The 23473-nt window shown below is 47.1% G+C and overlaps 1 protein-coding gene across 1 annotated transcript; it reads right to left on the bottom strand.

Moving 5' to 3' along the window:
* Nucleotides 1–10567: 10567 nt before the first annotated feature.
* LOC137314553 (NACHT, LRR and PYD domains-containing protein 3-like) lies at nucleotides 10568–16277 on the bottom strand. The gene is made up of 5 exons (XM_067979860.1): nucleotides 14814–16277; nucleotides 13297–13383; nucleotides 12964–13134; nucleotides 12649–12816; nucleotides 10568–12476 (listed from the first exon to the last, which is right to left on the bottom strand). Exons 1-5 carry the CDS (start codon nucleotides 16217–16219, stop codon nucleotides 12389–12391), a joined length of 1920 nt encoding a protein of 639 aa, XP_067835961.1. The 5' UTR covers nucleotides 16220–16277; the 3' UTR covers nucleotides 10568–12388.
* Between the last annotated feature and the right edge of the window lie 7196 nt (nucleotides 16278–23473).

Below are 23473 nucleotides of genomic sequence, written 5' to 3'. Positions count from 1 at the left end.
CTATTCTATCGAATCATTTAAACATGTTAAACGCCTCGCTCAGACCGCCCCTCAATCTTCTGTACTCGAGGGAATACGAGCCCGGTCTATGCAGCCTGTCCTCATAATTAAACCTTTTTAGCCCCGGTAACATTCTGGTGAATCTGCTCTGCACCCCCTCCAAGGCCAATCTATCCTTCCTGAGGTGCAGTGTCCAAAACTGAACGCAGTTACTCCAGACGCAGTCGAACCAGAGCTTTATATAACTGGAACATAACTTCCACTTCTTTATATTCCAGCCCCCTGAGATGAAGGCTAACACTCCGTTAATTCTCTCTGCTTCTTAACATTTGGAAAATACCCTGACCATAGGTCCAAAGTGGATTACCCCACATTGAACTCCATCTGCCATAGTTTTGCCCACTCACTTAATCTATCAATGTCCCTTTGCAACTTTCCAATCGCATCCACACTACTTACTGCAACACCTAACTTCGTGTCATCAGCAAACTTGGATATACGACTCTCTGTTCCTTCATCAAAGTCATTGATAAATATGGTGACAAGCTGAGACCCTAGTTACAGAACACTGGGGGACACCACTAGTCCCATGCTGCCAATTGGAGTATGTACACATTATCCCGACTCTCTGTCTCCAATCTCCTCACCCATTCTCTACCCATGTCAATACATTGCCTCAAGTTCCATGCACTTTCATTTTTGTCAACAGTCTCTTGTGTGGAACCTTACCAAATGCCTGCCGGAATTCAATATTAATAATATCAGAGCAAGATAGGAACAGGAGCAGGACTAGGCCATTCAGCCCCTCGTGCCCGCTCCGCCATTTGAAAAGATCATGGCTGATCTGTGATCTAACTCCATATACCCGCCTTTGGCCCATATCCCTTAATACCTTTGGTTGCCAAAAAGCTATCTATCTCAGATCTAAATTTAGCAATTGAGCTCGTATCAATTGCCATTTGCGGAAGAGAGTTCCGAACTTCTTTTTTTAAAAACATATTTACTTTGGCTGTTTTAAACATCATGAAATTATTTGAACTCTTCAGCTAATTGGAAAAAGCCACTAACTGTAAGTTGACCACAAACTACAGGCTTTTTGTCCACTGCTAATTAAAACAAGAGAAAAGAGCAAAGGTAATGTTCATTCGCCTTTGCAAACTGCAACATAAAGGGGTGAAGTCGCAAAAAATGCCCGGGCTTTTTGTCCCCTGCTCCAGGAACAGAAGAGAAAATGAGCACAGGGGCAATTTGGACCCTGCAGCAAACACTAACCAGGACAGACAGACAGACCAACACCTTTTAGGGGATCATTGGTTGCACTGTGGATTACTGGGACACTGTGTATGACTGGGGCACTCTCACTGGATGCACTGTGGGATCACGGTGGGGCACTCTGCGATCACTGTGGGATCACTGGGTGCACTGTGGATCACTGGAATACTGTGGATCAATAGGGTACTATCACAGGGTGCACTGTGGGATCACTGGGTCATTCTGCGATCACTGTGGGATCACTGGGTGCTCTGTGGTTCACTGCGACACCATGGATCAATGGGGCACTAACACTGGGTGCACTGTGGGATCACTGGATCACAGTGGGAACACTGTGGGATATTTATTTACCCAGATGGGCCGAAAGTCCCTTGTTTCCCTGCTGTACATTCGATGTAATTCCATGTCGTATACAAACATATATAATGTTGTTGGAGTAATACAAGGAATCCTGAAGAAACTTCTTTACCCAGAAGGGCCGAATGGCCTATTTCTGTGCCGTGCTGTAGTCTATGTAATATTTAAATAAAGACATATTATGTTGTATCATACATACAAGAAGTAATTGTTGTAAAAAGGAGGAGCAGTCGGGCCGAGTGGCCTCTGAAATGTGCCGTACATTCGATGTTAAACATATCTCAATATATTATTAGATTATATATTGTATTGTATTTTCTACTCCAGAAGTTGTTGTTGTCAAGTAAGAAATTCAGGGGAACTTCTTTACCCAGATGGGCTGAATGGCGTGTTTCTGTGCCGTGCTGTATTCTATGTAACATATGTATGTAAATATATGTATATATATGTATATAAAGATGTGCACTGATAACCCCCGAATCCGGGCGCGATTAACCTGCACCCGGTCATTGAGATGCAGACAACCCGTGAGATTGGTGCTGCCTGGTGATTCACCTGATTCCTGCGAGCAGTCAGTCCTGGCTGTGCTGTTGAGTGGCTTCTCACCAGCAGGGGGGCCCCGATATTGCGTGAGCGGATAGCACCTCTTAAAGGCAGGCTTCACCTCTTAAAGGCAGCATGCACCTCGTAAAGTCAAACATTTGATTCAGATACAAACCTCAGGGGTCATTTCTTCTCGTACAGTTTTGATTTTCAGCTTCTTTGAATTAAACAGACCATTGCTTAAAATGACTGGCTCCCAGTCACTGTCTTGAAGGTATTCATCAGTCTATCTTTTTCAAACTGGTGAATCTGTTTGGAATCTCTGAGAATGTTAATCAAGTCGACAGCTTCCATAGTTTGTGAGAAAAAGACAACAAAGAACCAGGATGTTCGAAAGTTCCGTATAGTATTTGTGAATTATTTAATATTTTATTTTCCAATAAGGATCTGGTTGAGCTTCACAGTAAAACTGTTGTCTTACTGCAACTATTTTTTTATTCTCTTTCTGTTTCATCAACTTGTTTGGCAGTTAAAGTCTAAAACAAGGTCCAGTTTAGTGTGAATCTGTCACCCTCTGAAGAGCAGGCACTATTAGGCACTGGATAGAACGAGTGGGCTGAGATAATCTGAAGGGGTTTCACTGTTCATTACCTGGAGCCCTTCAAATGTTACACTGATATCAGGACAAGCGGAAACATTGAGACATTGGGAGTGAAGCCTCACCTAACAGAGGGGCTGCTTTTGAAGCTTAGAAATACAGCTGATTTTAAATCAGCAAAATTTCACTTCATTAAATTAGGCAAAAAGGTAACTATCTTTGAACTGTCTCCACTATCAGAAAAACACAGACATTTTACTGATCAGTGAATAAGGATCTTGTTCAAACTGTACAAAATAAAAATCAATTGTAATCTTTTTTAACTTAACGATCTGATATAAAGCATTCTCCAACCAAACGAATGCACCACGCATTCCCAGGACATTGAGAGATTATGTGAGTGGGCAAAACTGTGGCAAATGGAGTTCAATGTGGGGAAATGTGAGGTCATCCACTTCGGATCTAAGAAAGATAGATCAGAGAGTTTTCTAAATGGTGAGGAGCTCGGAACTGTGGAAGAGCAGAGAGATTTAAGGGTCCAAGTACAGAAATCATTAAAAGCTAGTGGACAGTTACAAAAATAATTAAAAAGGCTAACAGAATGTCGGCCTTTATTTCTCGAGGGCTGGAATATAAAGAGGTGGAAGTTATGTTCCAGCTGCACAGAGCTCTGGTTAGAGCCCATCTGAAGGACCGCCATTCAGTTCTGTGCACTGCACCTCAGGAAGGATATATTGCCCTTGGAAGAGCTGCAGCGCAGATTCAACAGAATGATATCTGGGCTAAAAGGGTTAAATTATGAGGACAGGTTGCATAGACAAGGCGAGTATTCCCCTGAATATAGAAGATTAAGGGGTGATCTAATTGAGGTGTTTGAGATGATTAAAAGAGTTGATAGGGTAGATAGAGAGAAACTACTTCCTCTGGTGGGGAATCCAGAACAAGGGACATAACCTTAAAATCAGAGCTAGGCCGTTCAGGGTTGATGTCAGGAAGCACTTCTTCACACAAAGGGTAGTGGAAATCTGGAACTCTCCCCACAAAAGTCTGTTGAGCCGTGGGGTCAATACGAAATTTCAAAACGGAGATTGATAGATTTTTGTTAGACAAGGGTATTAAGGATTAAGGAACCAAGGCGGGTCGATGGAGTTCAGAAACAGATCAGCCATGATTTAACTGAATGTCTGAACTGGCTCGAGGAGCTGAAGGGTCTACTCTTGTTTCTATATAACAGGCTCGATGGGCTGAATGGACTCCACCTGTTACTCTGTAACATGCTTGAGGGGCTGAATAGCCTCCATTAGTTCCTGTACAACAGGTTCGAGGGGCTGAATAGCCTCCTCCTGTTCCTACTTAACAGGTTTGAGGGGATAAATGGTGTCCAGTTCTTGTATGACAGGCTCGTGGTGCTGAATGGCATTTAGTTCCCGTACAACGGACTTGAGGGGCTGAATCGACGCCCCCTGTTGCTATCTGACAGGCTTGTGTGATTGATTGGCCTCCAGTTCCCCTGTAAAAGGCTCTAAGGGCTGAATGGCCTCCTCCTGTTCCTATGTAACAGGCTTCAGGGGCTGATTGGCCTCCAGTTCCAGTGTAACGGACTCGAGGAGCTGAATGGCCTTCATTTCATTTTATTCGTTCATGGGATGTGGGCGTCGGTGGTAAGGCCAGCATTTATTGCTCATCCCTCATCGCCCTTGAAACGGTGGTGGTGAGCCGCCTTCTTGAACCGCTGCAGTCCGTGTGGTGAAGGTTCTCCCACAATCCTGTTTGGAAGGGAGTTCCAGGATTTTGACCCAGCGACGCTGAAGGAACAGCGATATATTTCCAAGTCGGGATGGTGTGTGACTTCGAGGGGAACGTGCAGATGGTGTTGATCCCATGTGATGGCTGCCCTTGTCCTTCTGGATGGTAGAGGTCCCGAGTTTGGGAGGTGCTATCGAAGAAGCCTTGGCGAGTTGCTGCAGTGCATCCTGTGGATGGTACACACTGTAATGCCGTTGAATGTCAAGGGGAGGTGGTTGGACTCTCTCTTGTTGGAGATGGTCATTGCCTGGCACTTGTCTGGCGCGAATGTTACTTGCCACTTATTAGCCCAAGTCTGGATGTTGTCCAGGTCTTGCTGCATGCGGGCTCAGACTGCTTCATTATGTGAGGGGTTGCGAATGGAACTGAACACTGTGCAGTCATCAGCGAACATCCCCATTTCTGACCTTATGATGGAGGGAAGGTCATTGATGAAGCAGCTGAAGATGTTTGGTCCGAGGACACTGGCCTGAGGAACTCCTGCAGCAATGTCCTGGGGCTGAGATGATTGGCCTCCAACAAGCATTACCATCTTCCTTTGTGCTCGGTATGCTTCATTTGCCGTATGGCAGGCTCGAAGGTCTGAATGGCCTCCTCCTGTTCCTATGTAACAGGCTCGAGGGGCTGAATGGCCTCCTCCTGTTCCTGTCGAACAGCCTTGAGGAACTTGCCGCTATTTCGCCTAAGGTGGCTGCCGGAATCGCCGCCATTTTGTCCAATATCGCCACTTTACTTGCCGCCATTATGTTCAAGACGGCTGTGCTACTTGCGACCATTTTGTCCAAGATGGCCACCGTACATGCGGCTATTTTGACCAAGATGGCTGCTGTAATTGCCATCATGCAAATACACACATAAATATATCAAATATATATATGATATGTAGCTTATAAATACAAGTTGTTATTGTGGTGGTCTAAATATATGGACTGCCACTCTGGGGTCACTTTGCGTTGACTGTGTGCAGTCTGGGATTACTGCGTGAAATCTGTGACCCCTGGGTTCACCCTGTGATCACTCTGGGGTGTCCATATGCACTCTGGGATCGTTGCGTGCACTCTGAGATCACGCTGGGGTCACTGCGACATTCAGAGGTCACTGTGGTATCACAGGGGACACTCTGGGATAACTCTGGGTTGACTGGGTGCATTCTGGGATCACTGTCTGCATTCTGGGATCATTCTGTGATGACTGGGTGCTGTGTGGGATACTTGGGTACACTCAGGAATCCCTGGCTTCACTCAGGGATCAGTCTGGGGTGCATGTGTGTCCTCTGGGATCCCTGTGTGCACCCTGGGATCACTCTGGGGTGTCTATAAGCACTCTGGGTTCCCTGTGTGCACTCTGGGATCACTCTGGGGTGTCTATATGCACTCTGGGATCCCTGTGTGCACCCTGGGATAACTCTGGGGTGCCTTTTGCACTCTGGGATCGTTGCGTGCACTCTGATATCACGCTGGGGTCACTGGGACATTCAGAGGTCACTGTGGTATCACAGGGGACACTCTGGGATAAATATGGGTTGACCGGGTGCATTCTAGGTTCCCTGTCTGCATTCTGGGGTCATTCTGTGGTGACTGTGTGCTGTGTGGGATACTTGGGTGCACTCAGGAGTCCCTGGCTTCACTCTGGGATCAGTCTGGGGTGCATGGCTGTCCTCTGGGATCCCTGTGTGCACTCTGGGATCACTCTGGGGTGACTCGGTGCAGACTGGGGCCAAAGTGGGGTCACTGCGACATTCTGGGGTCACTGTAGTATCACTGGGGACACTCTGCAAGGTACTTGCCGCCATTTTGTCCAAGATGGCTACCATACTTGCCATCATGCTGGCCTTTTAAATACACAGAGATATTATATATATATGAAATATATATATCATAAATACAAGTTGTTGTTGTAGTAGTACTTGTTGTTGTGTTGGTCTAAATATAAATACTGCCTCTCTGGGATCAATGTGGGCTGACTGGGTGCACTCTGCGATCTCTGTGTGAACTCACAGATCACTCTGGGGTCACTGTGGGCTCACTTGGGACATTCTGCACTGTACATGCCGACGTTTTGTCGAAAACGGCCGACGTACATACCGTCATTTTATCCAAGATACAGGGCATTCTCAAGGGGGAGGGTGAGCAGGCAGAGGTTGTGGTCCACATTGGGACCAACGACATAGGTAGGAAGGGAGATGAGGTACTGCATCAAGAATTTAGGGAGCTAGGTAGCAGATTAAAGAGCAGGACCTCAAAGGTTGTAATCTCTGGATTACTCCCAGTGCCACGGGCTAGTGATTATAGAAATAGGAGGATAGAACAGATGAATGCGTGGCTAAAGAGTTGGTGCAGGAGGGAGGGTTTCAGTTTCCTGGATCAATGGGCCTGCTTCTGGGGACGGTGGGACTTGTACAAGTCGGACGGGTTGCACCTGAACCAGAGCGGGACAAATATCCTTGCGGGGAGGTTTGCTAGCAATGTTGGGGGGGGGGGGGTTTAAACTAACTTGGCAGGGGGATGGGATACAGAGTGGAGCTACAATAGGGGGTGATGTGCAGCCAAATATAGAGAAAAAAACAAGTCAGCTTGGAAGACAGGGCAAATATGTAAGGGCAAGGCTGGATGGCATCTATTTTAATGCAAGGAGTCTTGCGAATAAGGTGGATGAACTGAAGGTGTTGATAAACACATGGGAGTATGATATTGATGCTGTCACAGAGACATGGTTGAGGGAGGGGCAAGACTGGCAGCTCAATATTCCGGGGTACAGAATCTTCAGGCGAGACAGAGGGGGAGGTATAAGAGGAGGGGGGTCGCAATATTAATTAAAGAATCAATTACTGCCATAAGGAGGGATGATATATTAGCAGGTTCCTCTAATGAGGCCATATGGGTGGAGCTTAAAAACAAAAAGGGGGCAAGCACTTTGATGGGAGTGTACTATAGGCCCCCAAACAGTCAGGGGGAGATCGAGGAACAGATATGTAGGCAAATCTCAGAAAATTGTGCAAATAATAGGGTAATAATCGTGGGGGATTTCAACTTCCCCAATATTAACTGGGATACTCAGAGTGTAAAAGGCTAAGAGGGTACAAAATTCTGAACGTGCATCCAGGAGAGCTTTTTGAGCCAGCATGCAGAAAGTCCTACAAGAGAGGGGGCGGTACTGGACCTAATTCTCGGGAATGTGGCCGGCCAAGTGGAAGAAGTGCTTGTAGGTGAGCACTTTGGTGACAGTGACCATAATTCGGTGAGATTTAAGGTGGTCATGGAAAAGGACAGGGAGGGGCCGGAAATAAAGGTTCAAAATTGGGGGAAGGCCGATTTTAATCGGATAAGGCAGGATCTGGCCAAAATGGACTGGGATCAGCTGCTTGTAGGAAAATCCGCATCGGAGCAATGGGAGTCTTTCAGAAGGGAGATTGAGACCATACAATGGCAACATGTTCCCGTAAAGGTCAAGGGTGGTTACAAGAACTCCAGGGAACCTTGGATGTCAGGGGATATACGAGAATGGATTAGGAAAAAAAGGAGGGCTTTTGGCAGATACAAAAGGCTAAAGACGGATGAAGCCCTAGAGGAGTACAAAAAGTGCAGGGGGATACTTAAAAAAGAAATTAGGAGATCAAGGAGGGGCCATGAAATTACACTGGCGAGCAAAATAAAGGAAAATCCTAAGATGTTTTATAAGTATATTAAGGGTAAGAGGATGACTAGGGAAAAAATAGGGCCCATTAGGGACAAAAATGGCAATCTGTGTGTGGAGCCGGCAGATGTAGGAGGGGTTCTAAATGAATTTTTTGCATCTGTTTTCACCATGGAGAAGGACGACGTAGACATAGAAATACGGCAGGGGGACTGTGATTTTGTCCAAGATGGCCACCGTATTTGCCGCCATTTTTTCCAAGATGGCTGCCGTTCTTGCCGCCATTTTGTCGAAGATGGCCGCCGTACTTGCCGCCATTTTGTTCAAGGTGGCTGTCGTTCTTGCCTCCATGCTGGCCATGAGTAAATACACCAATATATATATGGTATATATAATTTAAATACAAGTTGTTGTTGTTCTAGTAATCGTTGTTGTGGCAGTCTAAATATAAAGACAGCCACTCTGGGATCACTCTGCAATGAGTGGGTTCAGTCTGGGATCACTGGGCGCGCTCTGTGATCATTCTGTGTTGACTGAGTGCACTCTGGAATGGCTGGGATGCGATCTGGGACCACTCAGGGGTGACTGCGTGCACCCTGGGATACCTGGGTGCATTCTGGGATCAATCTGGGTTAACTGGGTGTACGCTGGGATCACTGCGTGCAATCGAGGATCAATCTGGTATAATTGGGTGCACTCTGGGTTCCCTTCGTGCAATATGGGATCACTCTGGGGTGATTAGATGCATTCGAGGTTCCCGATGTTAACTCAGGAATCATTCTGGAATGACTGGGTGCAGTCTCGGGTATCTGTGGGATCACTGGGACATTCTGGGGCAACCGTGGCATCACTGAGGACAACCTGCGAATTGCCGTACTTGCCGACATTTTGTCCAAGTTGCCGCCATGCTGGCCGTGTGTAAATACCTATATGTAGAATAAAATATATTATAAATACAAGTTGTTGTTATAGTAGTAATCGTTGTGGTGCTGGTCTAAATGTAAAGACTCCCACTCTGGGATCACTCTGGGGTGACTGGGTGTTATCTAGGATGCCTGGGTGTACCCTGTGACAACTCTAGGGTGACTGGGTGCAATATGTGATCCCTGGGTGCACTCCGGGATCACTGGGTGCACTCTGGGTTCAAAGTGGGGGTTACTGGTACATTCTGGGGTCACAGTGTAATCACTGGGGACACTCTGCGCGGTATTTACCGCCATTTCAACCAAGATGGCTGCCGTACTTGCGGCAATTTTGTCCAAGATGGCCACCATAACAATAAAATTGTTGTTGTAGTTGTTGTGGTGGTGGTCTAAATATAAAGACTGCAACTCTGGGATCACTCTGGGTTGACCGATGCCTCCCCCAGAGGGAACAGCCGAGGCCTCCTCCACAGGCTGCACCCAAACAGGGCCCACGAGAGTTTTGTCTGTTTATTGCCCTGGGGTTTAATTTCCTCTCTGGGCCCTGGTTTAGGGGCCTCGGTTTAACATGTTCCTGTTCGACTGTGACCGTTGTGATTTAACCAGGTTAAAGCCTGGGGTTAAAGTAGCCCGGCCTGCAATGTTATACAAACACGTTAACCCAGTGTGAGACAAACAGGGGCCGAGAGGAGATTAACGTCGGAAACGTGATCTCCTGTACGGGCTTCGAGGGTTTGTTATAATTTCAATATGATGCTTGTGTTTCGGGGAGATGGGACAACTTTGAGGGGACAGAGCGGCCATTTGAGGGGTTTTGATGGAGTAAATAAGGAGAAACTGTTTCCAGTGGCAGGAGGGTCGGTAGCCAAAGGACACAGATTCAAAATAATTAACCAAAGAGTCAGAGGTGACATGAGGAAGGATTATTTTTACGCAGCGAGTGGTTATGTCTACAATTCACTGTCTGAAAGGGAGGTGGAAGCAGATTCAATAGTAAATATCAAAAGGGAATTGGATAAATATTCGAAAAGTAAAACGTTATTGGGTTTAGAGAACGATCAGGGGAGTGGGACGAACTGGATAGCTCTGTAAAATAGCCGGCACAGGCACAATGGGCCGAATGGCCTGCTTCTGTGATGCATCATTCTGTGATATTGCAATTGGTACAAGGCGGCCATTTTGCGTTGCATGTCGGGAGGCCATTTTGTGGAGTCCCAGCTGAGATCTTTGACTCACAGTCCGTCTCACCATTTTGCGTAAATTGCATATCCAGCCCTCAACACCGGGGAAGACCAACCCGGTTCAACAGACCGACCGGTCACATCTATGATGCCAGTTGGAGGAGGTGTGATGCAGTTTCGAGCAAAAAATATTCAATATTTTAAAAAACAGTATTTTTATTTTATTTTAAATAACGAGGAGACCAGGCCTGAGCTGAAGTAAACGGTGCACTTTATTAACAGATCACACAGACAACAACTTACATTTATAGAGCCCTTTACAGTCGTAAAACGTCCCAAGGTGCTTCAAAGGAGCAATGAGACAAAAGTTGACACTGCGCCTTATAAGGAAATATAAGGACAGGTGGCCAAAAGCTTGAGCAAAGAGGGAGGTTTTAACAAGTATATTGAAGAAGGAGGGAGTGAGAGAGAGAGGGAGAAAGGTGGAAAGCTTTAGGGAGGGAATTGCAGAGCTCACGGTCTCGGCAGCTGAAGGCCCGGTACACAGGGACACGTTCCAAATTCTGACTCCTCATTGGGAGAGGCACCCAGGAGTACTGAGTCCAAATATCAGTGTCCCACTGCAGCCCAGTCTGAGCACCACCCTGGGCCCTTCCTGTCTATACATTGACCCAGTGTCCCAATGCAGCCCAGACTGAGCAAAATCCTGAGCCCTTCATGTTTGTGCATTGACTCAGTTTCTCACTGCACCCCAGTCCGAGGCCCACACTGGGCCCTTCCTGTCTGTACATTGACCCAGTGTCCCAATGCAGCCCAGACTGAGCAAAATCCTGAGCCCTTCATGTTTGTGCATTGACCCAGTGTCCCACTGCAGCCCTGACTGAGCCACACCCAGGGCCCTTCCTGTCTGTAAATTGACCCAGTGTCCCACTGCAGCCCTGACTGAGCCACACCCAGGGCCCTTCCTGTCTGTACATTGACCCAGTGTCCCATTGCAGCCCAAACTGAGCCCCACCCTGGGCCCTTCCTGTCTATACATTGACCCAGTGTCCCAATGCAGCCCAGACTGAGCAAAATCCTGAGCCCTTCATGTTTGTGCATTGACTCAGTTTCTCACTGCACCCCAGTCCGAGGCCCACACTGGGCCCTTCCTGTCTGTACATTGACCCAGTGTCCCAATGCAGCCCAGACTGAGCCCCACCCTGGGCCCTTCCTGTCCGTACATTGACCAGTGTCCCACTGCAGCTCAGACTGAGCCCCACCCTGGGGCCTTCCTGTCTGTACATTGACCCAGTGTCCCACTGCAGCCCTGACTGAGCCACACCCAGGGCCCTTCCTGTCTGTACATTGACCCAGTGTCCCATTGCAGCCCAAACTGAGCCCCACCCTGGGCCCTTCCTGTCTGTACATTGACCCAGTGTCCCACTGCAGCCCAGATTGAGCCCCACCCTGGCCCCTTCCTCTCTGTACATTGACCCAGTGTCCCACTGCAGCTCAGACTGAGCCACACCCTGGGCCCTTCCTGTCTGTACATTGACCCAGTGTCACATTGCAGCCCAAACTGAGCCCCACCCTGGGCCCTTCCTGTCTGTACATTGACCCAGTGTCCCACTGCAGCCCAAACTGAGCCCCACCCTGGGCCCTTCCTGTCTGTACATTGACCCAGTGCCCCATTGGGGACCATCCAGCCCCGGATATCCTGCAGAATCAGCGCTGGGGGACCGGGTGACTGAGTCTCGTGACCCTGTCACTGGGCCTCTGACGTCACAATGGGAGACGACGCTCGCTCAGCTCGAGCTGGAAACCGTTAAAGGGCCGTTGGATTTAAACCTGGAGCGCGGCCGGTTAAAGGGGAGGGACAGAGAATCGGCCAAAAATGTTCATATAATGAGACCAGGAATGGTTATAAATTGAAATGTTCATATAATGAGACCAGGAATGGTTATAAATTGAAATGTTCATATAATGAGACCAGGAATGGTTATAAATTGAAATGTTCATATAATGAGACCAGTTCTGGTTATAAATTGAAATGTTCATATAATGAGACCAGGAATGGTTATAAATTGAAATGTTCACACTCCCACTCTCAGTCCGGGTCTGGATTCCCACAGTGACTCCAGGTGTCTCTTTCCGTTTGAACTGAACTGATTCCCCCACAGCCTGAAACAGATTAATGATTAAACAGGAAATAAACAGATTGAACAACAGTGTCAATAACAGGGAGACTGGGGTTAATATTTCAGTAATAATTGCAGACAAATATTACCCATAAAAGGGACTGAATCCCATTGATATTTTATTTATTACATTGAACATTAACACAAACACTCACCCGATCCACTTCAGACTCCTGCGGGTCAGTATGAGGGAGCGGAGGGCGTGGACAGATCGGTCTGTGAAGGAGTTTGATCCCAGCGACAGATCCGTCAGTGATCGGTTTGTACTGAGAGCGGAGACGAGATCCTCGGTACAAGAATCTGTGAGACCGGCATCCCATAGACTGGGGATCAGAGAGAGAGAGAGAGAAATAACAGCAATCAGGTTAAATCCCCAGTATTTATTTGTATTATTATTACTTATACTAATAATAATGTACAGTGTTCGGCATCCAGTTATTATAAACACAATCTCACAGTCTGATACTTACCGCAGTTTCTCTATTTTACAATCCGTGTTCCTCAGAGCTGCAGACAGTAGTTTCACTCCTGAATCTCCCAGTTTATTATCACTCAGGTTCAGATCCGTCAGTGAACGGTTTGCACTGAGAGCGGAGGAGAGATCCTCGGTACAAGAATCTGTGAGGTCATTATCCCGCAACCTGCAGATAAGAGAGAGAGAGAGAGAGACAGAGACAAACAGAGATAACAGGAATCAGAGTAAATTCCCAGTATTTATTTGTATTATTACTTTTACTGACATTAATGTACCGTGTTAGACATCCAGTTATTGTAAACACAATCTCACACAGTCGGATACTTACCCCAGTTCCTGTATTTTACAGTCCGGTTTCCTCAGAGCCGCAGATAATAGTTTCACTCCTGAATCTCCCAGTTTATTTCTCCCCAGTCTAAACACAAACAGACAGAGAGTGAGAAACAAACTGAACCCAATCCCCGATCTGATACAATTTCTCTCTGATGTTACAGGAAACACTGAAAAAATTTCAGGAAATTAATAACCAGATTTCCCTGTCACTGACAATGAATCTCACTCTGTCCAACACCCCATATATTCAGGGACTGTCAGTAAATGAATTTATTAAAGAAACTGTTGTTTGTGTGAAGCCTTTAAATGTCCCTCAGTCCGGCCTCATTCCCTGATGATCAGACTGACCCTCCTGGAGGTCAGTGACCGGTCCCGTCATGTTTGGGGAAACTTGTCTCGTTTCTGCTGCTTCTTAAATCCCAGATTTTATGGGAATGGGGTGATTTTCCACGAATTAATTGATAAAGCGATAATTTCCTGGACATTACGCAGTATTATATTAATCTGTATAATATCTCGGGGTGAGTTACATTGTGAATCGGCACCAACTATTGCTGTAAAATCCGTGCCCCAGGATTTCATGTAACAAGGAGAGTTTATTCTGTCCTGTTACTAGTTTAAATTCCCCTTTGCTCCCAGATTATAGGGGAGCGGAGTCTCTCCCTTTATTCCCATTAAACTGGCTCCACATTTATTTCAGGTCCAACGGGCCCGGCAGTTTATGAGGAATTTTCTGAAATTTCCCTCCGCAAGCGGGGCCTCACACAGGGGGCAGGTTATGGGAAATTCCCGGGTTCACTTCCCCTGGTTAATCCAGGAGCTACGCGTTGTGTGTGAGGCCCCACCGCTGGCTGGTGTGTGTCTGTACTCCTGGGCTAATACCCACAACCCGTTAGATTGGAACCTTTTTACCCGCAAATTTTAGCTCCCAAATCCCATTGAAGTGTCGGCCTGGATTAATAAGCGCCGGGCCTGAATCCACGACCTTCTGACTCAGAGGCACAAGTGCTGCCAGCTGGGTGAAGAGATGGTGGATGTATTGGAGAGTGTGAAGGGCTGTGTCATTGATGAGTTAAGATAACGGACCGATGTCCTGTGGGGAAAGCTCAGCTCGCCCACTGGCGGTTGAATGCCCGAAAGCTGTGTTTTGCTCTTTGTTGCTGAATGTTTGGTGTTTCTGATTCCCTCTCCTGCACACGTTGACAGTCTAGTGAGAGTGTGGGATGCTCCAACACACAGACTGCTGCAGTTAATATAATTTATTGCAATTAAATTATCAGACTTTTTCAGTGACCTGTATTCACTAATCCCGACTTGTTCACAAGGATCCATTTTAGATTTTCCAGTTCTTACGGAATTACTAAACGATCCTTTTATCATTTGGCATATTTGTGTTGAATCTGCTTCTCTCTGCTTTAACTGAACTGTTTGTTTCCCTTCATTACGGAGCAACAATTCAATCCATGACTGTTCGAAAATTGGCCCAACAGTGAGAGACAAATAAACAGTTACCTCAACACCTGGCATTTGTGCAGTGCGGGTCCCAGCCGCTGGAGTCCTTCACTCTGAATGGAGCAGTTCCGCAGATCGAGGTGTTTTATTGCATCACAGAGTCCAATGACATGAGACAGGACCGCACAGTCAATCGGGGTCAGTCCCAATCTACTAAATGTAAGTGTTTCAACAGATCCCACTGTGACCCGAGCCAGTGTTTGATTCTGAGACTCAAACAGGTAATGGAGTGTGTTCAGGAGGTCCCTTTTATCAGTTTCACTCTTTGTGTTTCCAGTCTCTCCTTCAAACTTCTCCTTCACCCAGTCAATCACTCCGCAGATTGTTTGATGAAGAAACTGCCCCAGAAACTCCTCCAGGGGCCGAGCTGACTGTGAGGAGGAGAGACCAACAACAAAACGGAGAAATATCTCAAATCGCCCATCTTTCTTGCTGTAGGCTTCACTGAGGAGTTTCTGGATGTCCCCTGGATTTGGAGTCAGGAATTGTGCGAGTGCGGCTACAAACTCTTGGATGGTGAGGTGCGGGAATGTGTAAACCACACTCTGGGCAGAATCATCTCTCTCCAAAAGTTCCATCATGAACCCAGACAGGAAATGGGAAGGTTGCAGATTGTACTTGATCAAATCTCCATTTCTAAACACAATCTTCTTCTCGGAGACTCCTGTGAAGGCCATCTCACCGATCTTCAGTAACACATCACGGGGGGATTCAATCTCTCGGCCATGGTTTTTCAGAATGTTGTAAATATAGTTGGAATATAGTTGGGTGATGGTCTTGGGAACTCGCTGCTGTTTCCTGTATCTTCGTGTGAAGAAGGGACCCAGTGACAGACCGAGGATACAGCAGTAGGACGGGTTGTAACACATGGTGTACAGGATCTCGTTCTCCTCCACATGTTTGAATACAGCTGCTGCCACCGCCTGATCTTCAAAATACTTGTTGAAATATTCCTTCCGTTCCTCACCAACAAATCCCAGGATTTCAGCCCAGACACTGATCTCAGCCTTTTCCAATAAATGTAATGCAGTGGGGCGGCTGGTCACTAGCACTGAACATCCTGGGAGCAGCTTGTGCTGTATTAAACTGTACACAATGTCAGACACTTCACACCAGTCTTCAGGATCTGTGCACATGTAATCAGCCTCTGTATTTATCCGATTATTATCAAAATCGATACTGTCCTTGAATTCATCTAAACCATCGAATATAAACAGTAATCCCTCTGCGTTCTTCCAGAGCTCTCCCAGAATATTCCCAAAGTAAGGATACAGATCCAGTATCAGATTCTTCAGGTTTATTCTACAGTTAATCGCGTTCAAATCCCGGAATTTAAAACTGAAAACAAATTGAAAGTGTGGGTATATTTTCCCAGTGGCCCAGTCATAAACAATCTTTTGTACCATTGTTGTTTTTCCAATCCCCGCGACTCCGCTCACTGCTGCTGAACTCCCAGATTTGGATTTTCTCTGGGAAAAACTGCTCTGGAACAATTGATCAGTTCGGATTTTTTCCAGTTCTCTCCGGAGATGTTTCTTTCGCCACCCTTCATGGTCTCGGCCTCTTGCCAGCAGTTCATGTTCTACAAGTGTCCGATCTCGAACTGTAGAAATGACCGTTAGCTCAGTGTATAGAGTGACCAGCTGGAAAATCTTAACCTTCTCCTTTATTAGGATCGTGTTCACTCTCAGTGTTTCAGTTTGGACCCGGAGTGTTTCCTTGTGTTTCTGTTGAATATCTTCAATTAGAACAGACAGGAAGTGGTTCTCAATGTTAGTTGTATTGGCATAAAAACAAATTCTCAAAATCACTTTCCTATTCATTAAAATTTTCCTAGATTTAATTCATAGCTTCAATTGAGGTGTGAGCAGGAAATTAAACTCAGTTACTGAAAACCTCGCTTGAAAGTGAATAATGGCGGAGAAAAGTTTCAAATCCTCACTTGATTCTAATATTTACTGAACATGGAGATTTAAATGAAGGTGATATTTTCCGTCTGATGGTTAATACTATCAGTCCTGCCCTTTACCATGAACATCTCATTACTAATCCAAAGGTGATTCTGGTTATCCGAAACTTGAGGTTCGAGTGGAATAATTTATGAAACCGTCATTGGTACTGACCCTCTGCGGAAACGGGAAATAGGTTATTGTTTGCATTGGGAGAGGGACAGACTGTGAGTTGACAGAAGTTCCACTGTTATTGTATCAGACCTCGGGCAGGTTATCTGGGATATTGTGGTCACTGGGAGAGGGACAGACTGTGAATGGACAGAAGTTCCACTGTTATTGTATCAGACCTCGGGCAGGTTATCTGGGGTATTGTGGGCACTGGGAGAGGGACAGACTGTGAATGGACAGAAGTTCCACTGTTATTGTATCAGACCTCGGGCAGGTTATCTGGGATATTGTGGGCACTGGGAGAGGAACAGACTGTGAATGGACAGAAGTTCCACTGTTATTGTATCAGACCTCGGGCAGGTTATCTGGGATATTGTGGGCACTGGGAGAGGAACAGACTTTGAATGGACAGAAGTTCCACTGTTATTGTATGAGACCTCGGGCAGGTTATCTGGGATATTGTTGTCACTGGGAGAGGAACAGACTGTGAATGGACAGAAGTCCCACTGTTATTCTATCAGACCTCGGGCAGGTTATCTGGGATATTGTGGGCACTGTGAGAGGGACAGACTGAATGGACAGATGTTTCACTCTTATTGTATCAGGCCTCGGGCAGGTTATCTGTGATGTTGTGGGCACTGGGAGAGGGACAGACTGAATGGACAGAAGTTCCACTCTTATGGTATCGGACCTTGGGCAGGTTATCTGGGATACGGTAGCATAGTGGTTATGTTACTGGGCTAGTAATCCAGAGGCCTGGACTAAAATCCAGAGTCATGAGTTTAAATCGCGCCACGGCAGCTGGCGAATTTAAATTCAATTAATTAATTAAATTCAATTAATGAAAAATAAAATCTGGAATTAAAATACTAGTATCAGTAATGATGGCCATGAAACTACCGGATTGTCGGAAAAACCCATCTGGTTCACTGATGTCCTTTCGGGAAGGAGACCTGCCGCCCTGACCCGGTCTGGCCTATATGTGACTCCAGACCCACAGCAATGTGGTTGATTCTTAATTGCCCTCTGAAATGGCCTAGCAAGCCACTCAGTTGTAAAATCTCGCTACGAAAAGTCATAATAAGAATAAAACCGGACGGACCACCCGGCATCGGACCACTAGGCACCGGACACGACAATGGCAAAACACCAAGCCCAGTCGACCCTGCAATGTCATCCTTACTAACATCTGGGGACTTGTGCCAAAATTGGGAGAGCTGTCCCACAGACCAGTCAAGCAACAGCCTGACATAGCCATACTCACAGAATCATATCTTTCAGCCAACGTCCCAGAATCTTCCATCACAATCCCTGGGTCTGTCTTGTCCCACCGGCAGGACAGACCCACCAGAGGTGGCGGTACAGTGATATACAGTCAGGAGGGAGTGGCCCTGGGAGTCCTCAACATTGACTCTGGACCCCATGAAATCTCATGGCATCAGGTCAAACATGGGCAAGGAAACCTCCTGCTGATTACCACCTACCGTCCTCCCTCAGCTGATGAATCAGTCCTCCTCCATGTTGAGCACCACTTGAAGGAAGCACTGAGGGTCGCAAGGGCACAAAATGTACTCTGGGTGGGGGACTTCAATGTCCATCACCAAGAGTGGCTCTGTAGCACCACTACTGACCGAGCTGGCCGAGTCCTGAAGGACATAGCTGCCAGACTGGGCCTGCGGCAGGTGGTGAGCGAACCAACACGAGGGAAAAACTTACTTGACCTCGTCCTCACCAATCTACCTGTCGCAAATGCATCTGTCCATGACAGTATTGGTAGGAGTGACCACCGCACAGTCCTCGTGGAGATGAAATCCCGTCTTCGCACTGAGGACACCATCCAACGTGTTGTGTGGCACGACCACCGTGCTAAATGGGATAGATTCAGAACAGATCGAGCAGCTCAAAACTGGGCATCCATGAGGCGCTGTGGGCCATCAGCAGCAGCAGAATTGTATTCCAGCACAATCTGTAACCTCATGGCCCGGCATATTCCTCACTCTACCATTACCAACAAGCCAGGGGATCAACCCTGGTTCAATGAGGAGTGTAGAAGAGCATGCCAGGAGCAGCACCAGGCGTACCGAAAAATGAGGTGCCAACCTGGTGAAGCTACAACTCAGGACTACATGCATGCTAAACAGCGGAAGCAACATGCCATAGACAGAGCTAAGCGATTCCACAACCAACGGATCAGATCAAAGCTCTGCAGTCCTGCCACATCCAGTCGTGAATGGTGGTGGACAATTAAACAACTAACGGGAGGAGGAGGCTCTGCAAACATCCCCATTCTCAATGATGGCGGAGTCCAGCACGTGAGTGCAAAAGACAAGGCTGAAGCGTTTGCAACCATCTTCAGCCAGAAGGGCCGAGTGGATAATCCATCTCAGCCTCCTCCCGATATCCCCACCATCACGGAAGCCAGTCTTCGGCCAATTCGATTCACTCCACGTGATATCAAGAAACGGCTGAGTGCACTGGATGCAGCAAAGGCTATGGGCCCCGACAACATCCCAGCTGTAGTGCTGAAGACTTGTGCTCCAGAACTAGCTGCGCCTCTAGCCAAGCTGTTCCAGTACAGCTACAACACTGGCATCCACCCGACAATGTGGAAAATTGCCCAGGTATGTCCTGTCCACAAAAAGCAGGGCAAATCCAATCCGACCAATTACCGCCCCATCAGTCTACTCTCAATCATCAGCAAAGTGATGGAAGGTGTCGTCGACAGTGCTATCAAGCGGCACTTACTCACCAATAACCTGCTCACCGATGCTCAGTTTGGGTTCCGCCAGGACCACTCGGCTCCAGACCTCATTACAGCCTTGGTCCAAACATGGACAAAAGAGCTGAATTCCAGAGGTGAGGTGAGAGTGACTGCCCTTGACATCAAGGCAGCATTTGACAGAGTGTGGCACCAAGGAGCCCGAGTAAAATTGAAGTCAATGGGAGTCACGGGGAAAACTCTCCAGTGGCTGGAGTCATACCTAGCACAAAGGAAGATGGTAGTGGTTGTTGGAGGCCAATCATCTCAGCCCCAGGGCATTGCTGCAGGAGTTCCTCAGGGCAGTGTCCTAGGCCCAACCATCTTCAGCTGCTTCATCAATGACCTTCCCTCCATCATAAGGTCAGAAATGGGGATGTTCGCTGATGACTGCACAGTGTTCAGTTCCATTCGCAACCCCTCAGATAATGAAGCAGTCCGAGCCTGCATGCAGCAAGACCTGGACAACATCCAGGCTTGGGCTGATAAGTGGCAAGTAACATTCGCGCCAGATAATTGCCAGGCAATGACCATCTCCAACAAGAGAGAGTCTAACCACCTCCCCTTGACATTCAACGGCATTACCATCGCCGAATCCCCCACCATAAACATCCTGGGGGTCACCATTGACCAGAAACTGAACTGGACCAGCCATATAAATACTGTGGCTACGAGAGCAGTTCAGAGGCTGGGTATTCTGCTGCGAGTGACTCACCTCCTGACTCCCCAAAACCTTTCCACCATCTACAAGGCACAAGTCAGGAGTGTGATGGAATACTCTCCACTTCACTGGATGAGTGCAGCTCCAACAACACTCAAGAAGCTCGACACCATCCAAGATAAAGCAGCCCGCTTGATTGGCACCCCATCCACCACCCGAAACATTCACTCCCTTCACCACCGGCGCACTGTGTCTGCAGTGTGCACCATCCACAGGATGCACTGCAGCAACTCGCCAAGGCTTCTTCGACAGCACCTCCCAAACCCGCGACCTCTACCACCTAAAAGGACAAGGGCCGCAGGCGCATGGGAACAACACCACCTGCACGTTCCCCTCCAAGTCACACACCATCCCGACTTGGAAATATATCGCCGTTCCTTCATTGTCGCTGGGTCAAAATCCTGGAACTCCCTTCCTAACAGCACTGTGGGAGAACCGTCACCACACGGACTGCAGCGGTTCAAGAAGGCGGCTCACCACCACTTTCTCGAGGGCAATTAGGGATGGGCAATAAATGCCGGCCTTGCCAGCGATGCCCACATCCCGTGAACGACTAAAAAAATAAAAATAAAAAATAAAAATATTGTGGGCACTGGGAGAGGGACAGGCTGTGAATGGACAGAAGTTCCACTGTTATTGTATCAGACCTCGGGCAGGTTATCTGGGATATTGTGGGCACTGGGAGAGGGACAGACTGTGAATGGACAGAAGTCCCACTGTTGTGGTATCAGACCTCGGGCAGGTTATCTGAGATATTGTGGACATTGGGCGAGGGACAGACTGTGAATGGGCAGAGGTCCCACTGTTATTGTATCAGGCCTCGGGCAGGTTATCTGTGATATTGTGGGCTCTGGGAGAGGGACAGACTATGAATGGACAGAAGTTCCACTGTTATTGTATCGGACCTCGGGCAGGTTATCTGCTATATTGTGGGCACTGGGAGGGGGTTAAATTGAATACACATCAGTTAAATTGCGATAGTTTCAGGACTCGGGCAGATTCTCTGGCGTATTGCGTACATTTCTTTAGTCACATTTTAACCGGTAACGATTACTGCCATTCTAAAGGTACAGAGGGGAATCAGACTCATTATGTAAGGTATTCGGACTTTAGGTTGAGGGAATGGCGAGAGGGTTTGGTGTATTTTGTTTGGGCAAGCGAATTCATGATTGAAATGTTTCAGTGGAATTCCCAACATTGCTAAGAACATAAGAACATAAGAAATAGAAGCAGGAGTAGGCCATCTGCCCCCTCGAGCAAGCTCCGCCATTCATTAAGGTCACTGCTGATCGACCTCAAATCCACTTGCCCACCCTGTCGACATAGCCACTGATACCCTTCGTGTCCAAAAATCTATCGATCTCATTCTTGAATATACTCAACGGAAACAGGAAACAGGCTCACAATCAACAAAGTAATTACTAACGCGGAAGGGAAGTCAGGGTAATTTTCTCACCCGAAGGGCGAGAGAGCCTGGGAAGGACACGAAAGGGGCAGTGTAAGTGGGGTGAAGAGACAATTGAACGTGTTTCTGTGGATGCACTGAGAGGTGGGGTCATCTCTCCAACAGGGACAGGCTCATTTGGGCCAAATGGCCTTTTCCTGTCTCTAATCATTCTCATGTTATATTGTGTTTCAGAAATTGCGAACAATTTTTCTGCCGTTTTCCATCAACTTCGAATGTGCTTTCCGAACAGTCCTCTCATATCACCGATTAGAATTAGAATTAGAACTACTGCCCACATCACTCAGTGTAATGTTTGATCGGAAAACATTCACAGTTCATTTCAACTGTTCTCCCAATAATTATACTCCGTTGTTTCATTTTGGTCTAAATTTCCTACAATGCAGGTTTGGGAAATTACAAATCTGTTTCCATCAGTCATTCCATTGGGTCTAAAAAGACCCTGAGTTAAAGGACTATTATTTGAGGAGAATAAGTTCTCTCTTTCTCTGCCATTAGGAAGCCAGCCCAGAACTTCCGAATTACCCTGATCATTGTCTTTCCTCACATTTCTCCAAGGATCCATGATTTATTGTGTAAACATCTGTACATCTTCTCAGATAAGGTCGAACACTTTGTGAAATGATATCATTTTTAATATTTCGCATTTCTCCACCTCGTTCGCTACAGGTGATTGGGAGCAGCTTTCTCGGGGCGCAGGAAAACCGTGACGTCTGGCACAAAGCACTGCTCATCGATTGTGAGCCGAAAGCATCTGTGGGGCACATTGGAGTTGTGTACAGGATTCACAATATATCAGGATCCTGCCAGGACTGTATGGGGATTCACAGTGTATCAGGATCCTGCTAATTAAGTATGAGGATTCACAGTGTATCGGGATCCTGCCAGGTGTGTATGGGGATTCACAGTGTATCAGGATCCTGCCAGGTGCGTATGGGGGTTCACAGTGTATCTGCATCCTACCAGGTGTGTATGGGGATTCACACTGTATCTGGATCCTGCCAGATGTGAATGGGGGCTCACAGACTTTCACTATCCGGCCAGGTTTGTAAGCGTATTCACAGTGTATCAGGATCCTGCCAGGTGTGTATGGAGATTCACATTGTATCAGGATCCTGTCAGGTGTGTATGGGGATTCGAAGTGATCAGGATCCTGCCAGGTGTATGTGGGGATTCACAGTGTATCAGGGTCCTGCCACGTGTGTATGGGGATTCACAGTGTATCAGGATCCTTCCAGGTGTGTATGGGGATTCACAGTGTATCAGGATCCTTCCAGGTGTGTATGGGGATTCACAGTGTATCAGGATCCTTCCAGGTGTGTATGGGGATTCACATTGTATCAGGATCCTGCCAGGTGTGTATGGGGTTCACAGTGTATCAGGATCCTGCCAGGTGTGTGTGTGGTTTCACAGTTTATCAGGATCCTTTCAGGTGTGTATGGGGATTCACAGTGTATCAGGATCCTCCCAGGTGTGAATGGTTTTTCACAACTGTTCGCAATCAGCACCTGGATTGGCTGGAGTAATAAAACATCTGCAACTTTGCAAACAATTGAGATCAGCGAATACTAACGGATCGCGCAGACGATTTGAAGT

The sequence above is a fragment of the Heptranchias perlo genome, unplaced genomic scaffold (genome assembly GCF_035084215.1).
Source record: "Heptranchias perlo isolate sHepPer1 unplaced genomic scaffold, sHepPer1.hap1 HAP1_SCAFFOLD_52, whole genome shotgun sequence".
Taxonomy (NCBI): Eukaryota; Metazoa; Chordata; class Chondrichthyes; order Hexanchiformes; family Hexanchidae; genus Heptranchias; species Heptranchias perlo.
Note: the sequence above shows the minus strand (reverse complement) of the source record. Positions and strands in the feature narration are given on the sequence as shown.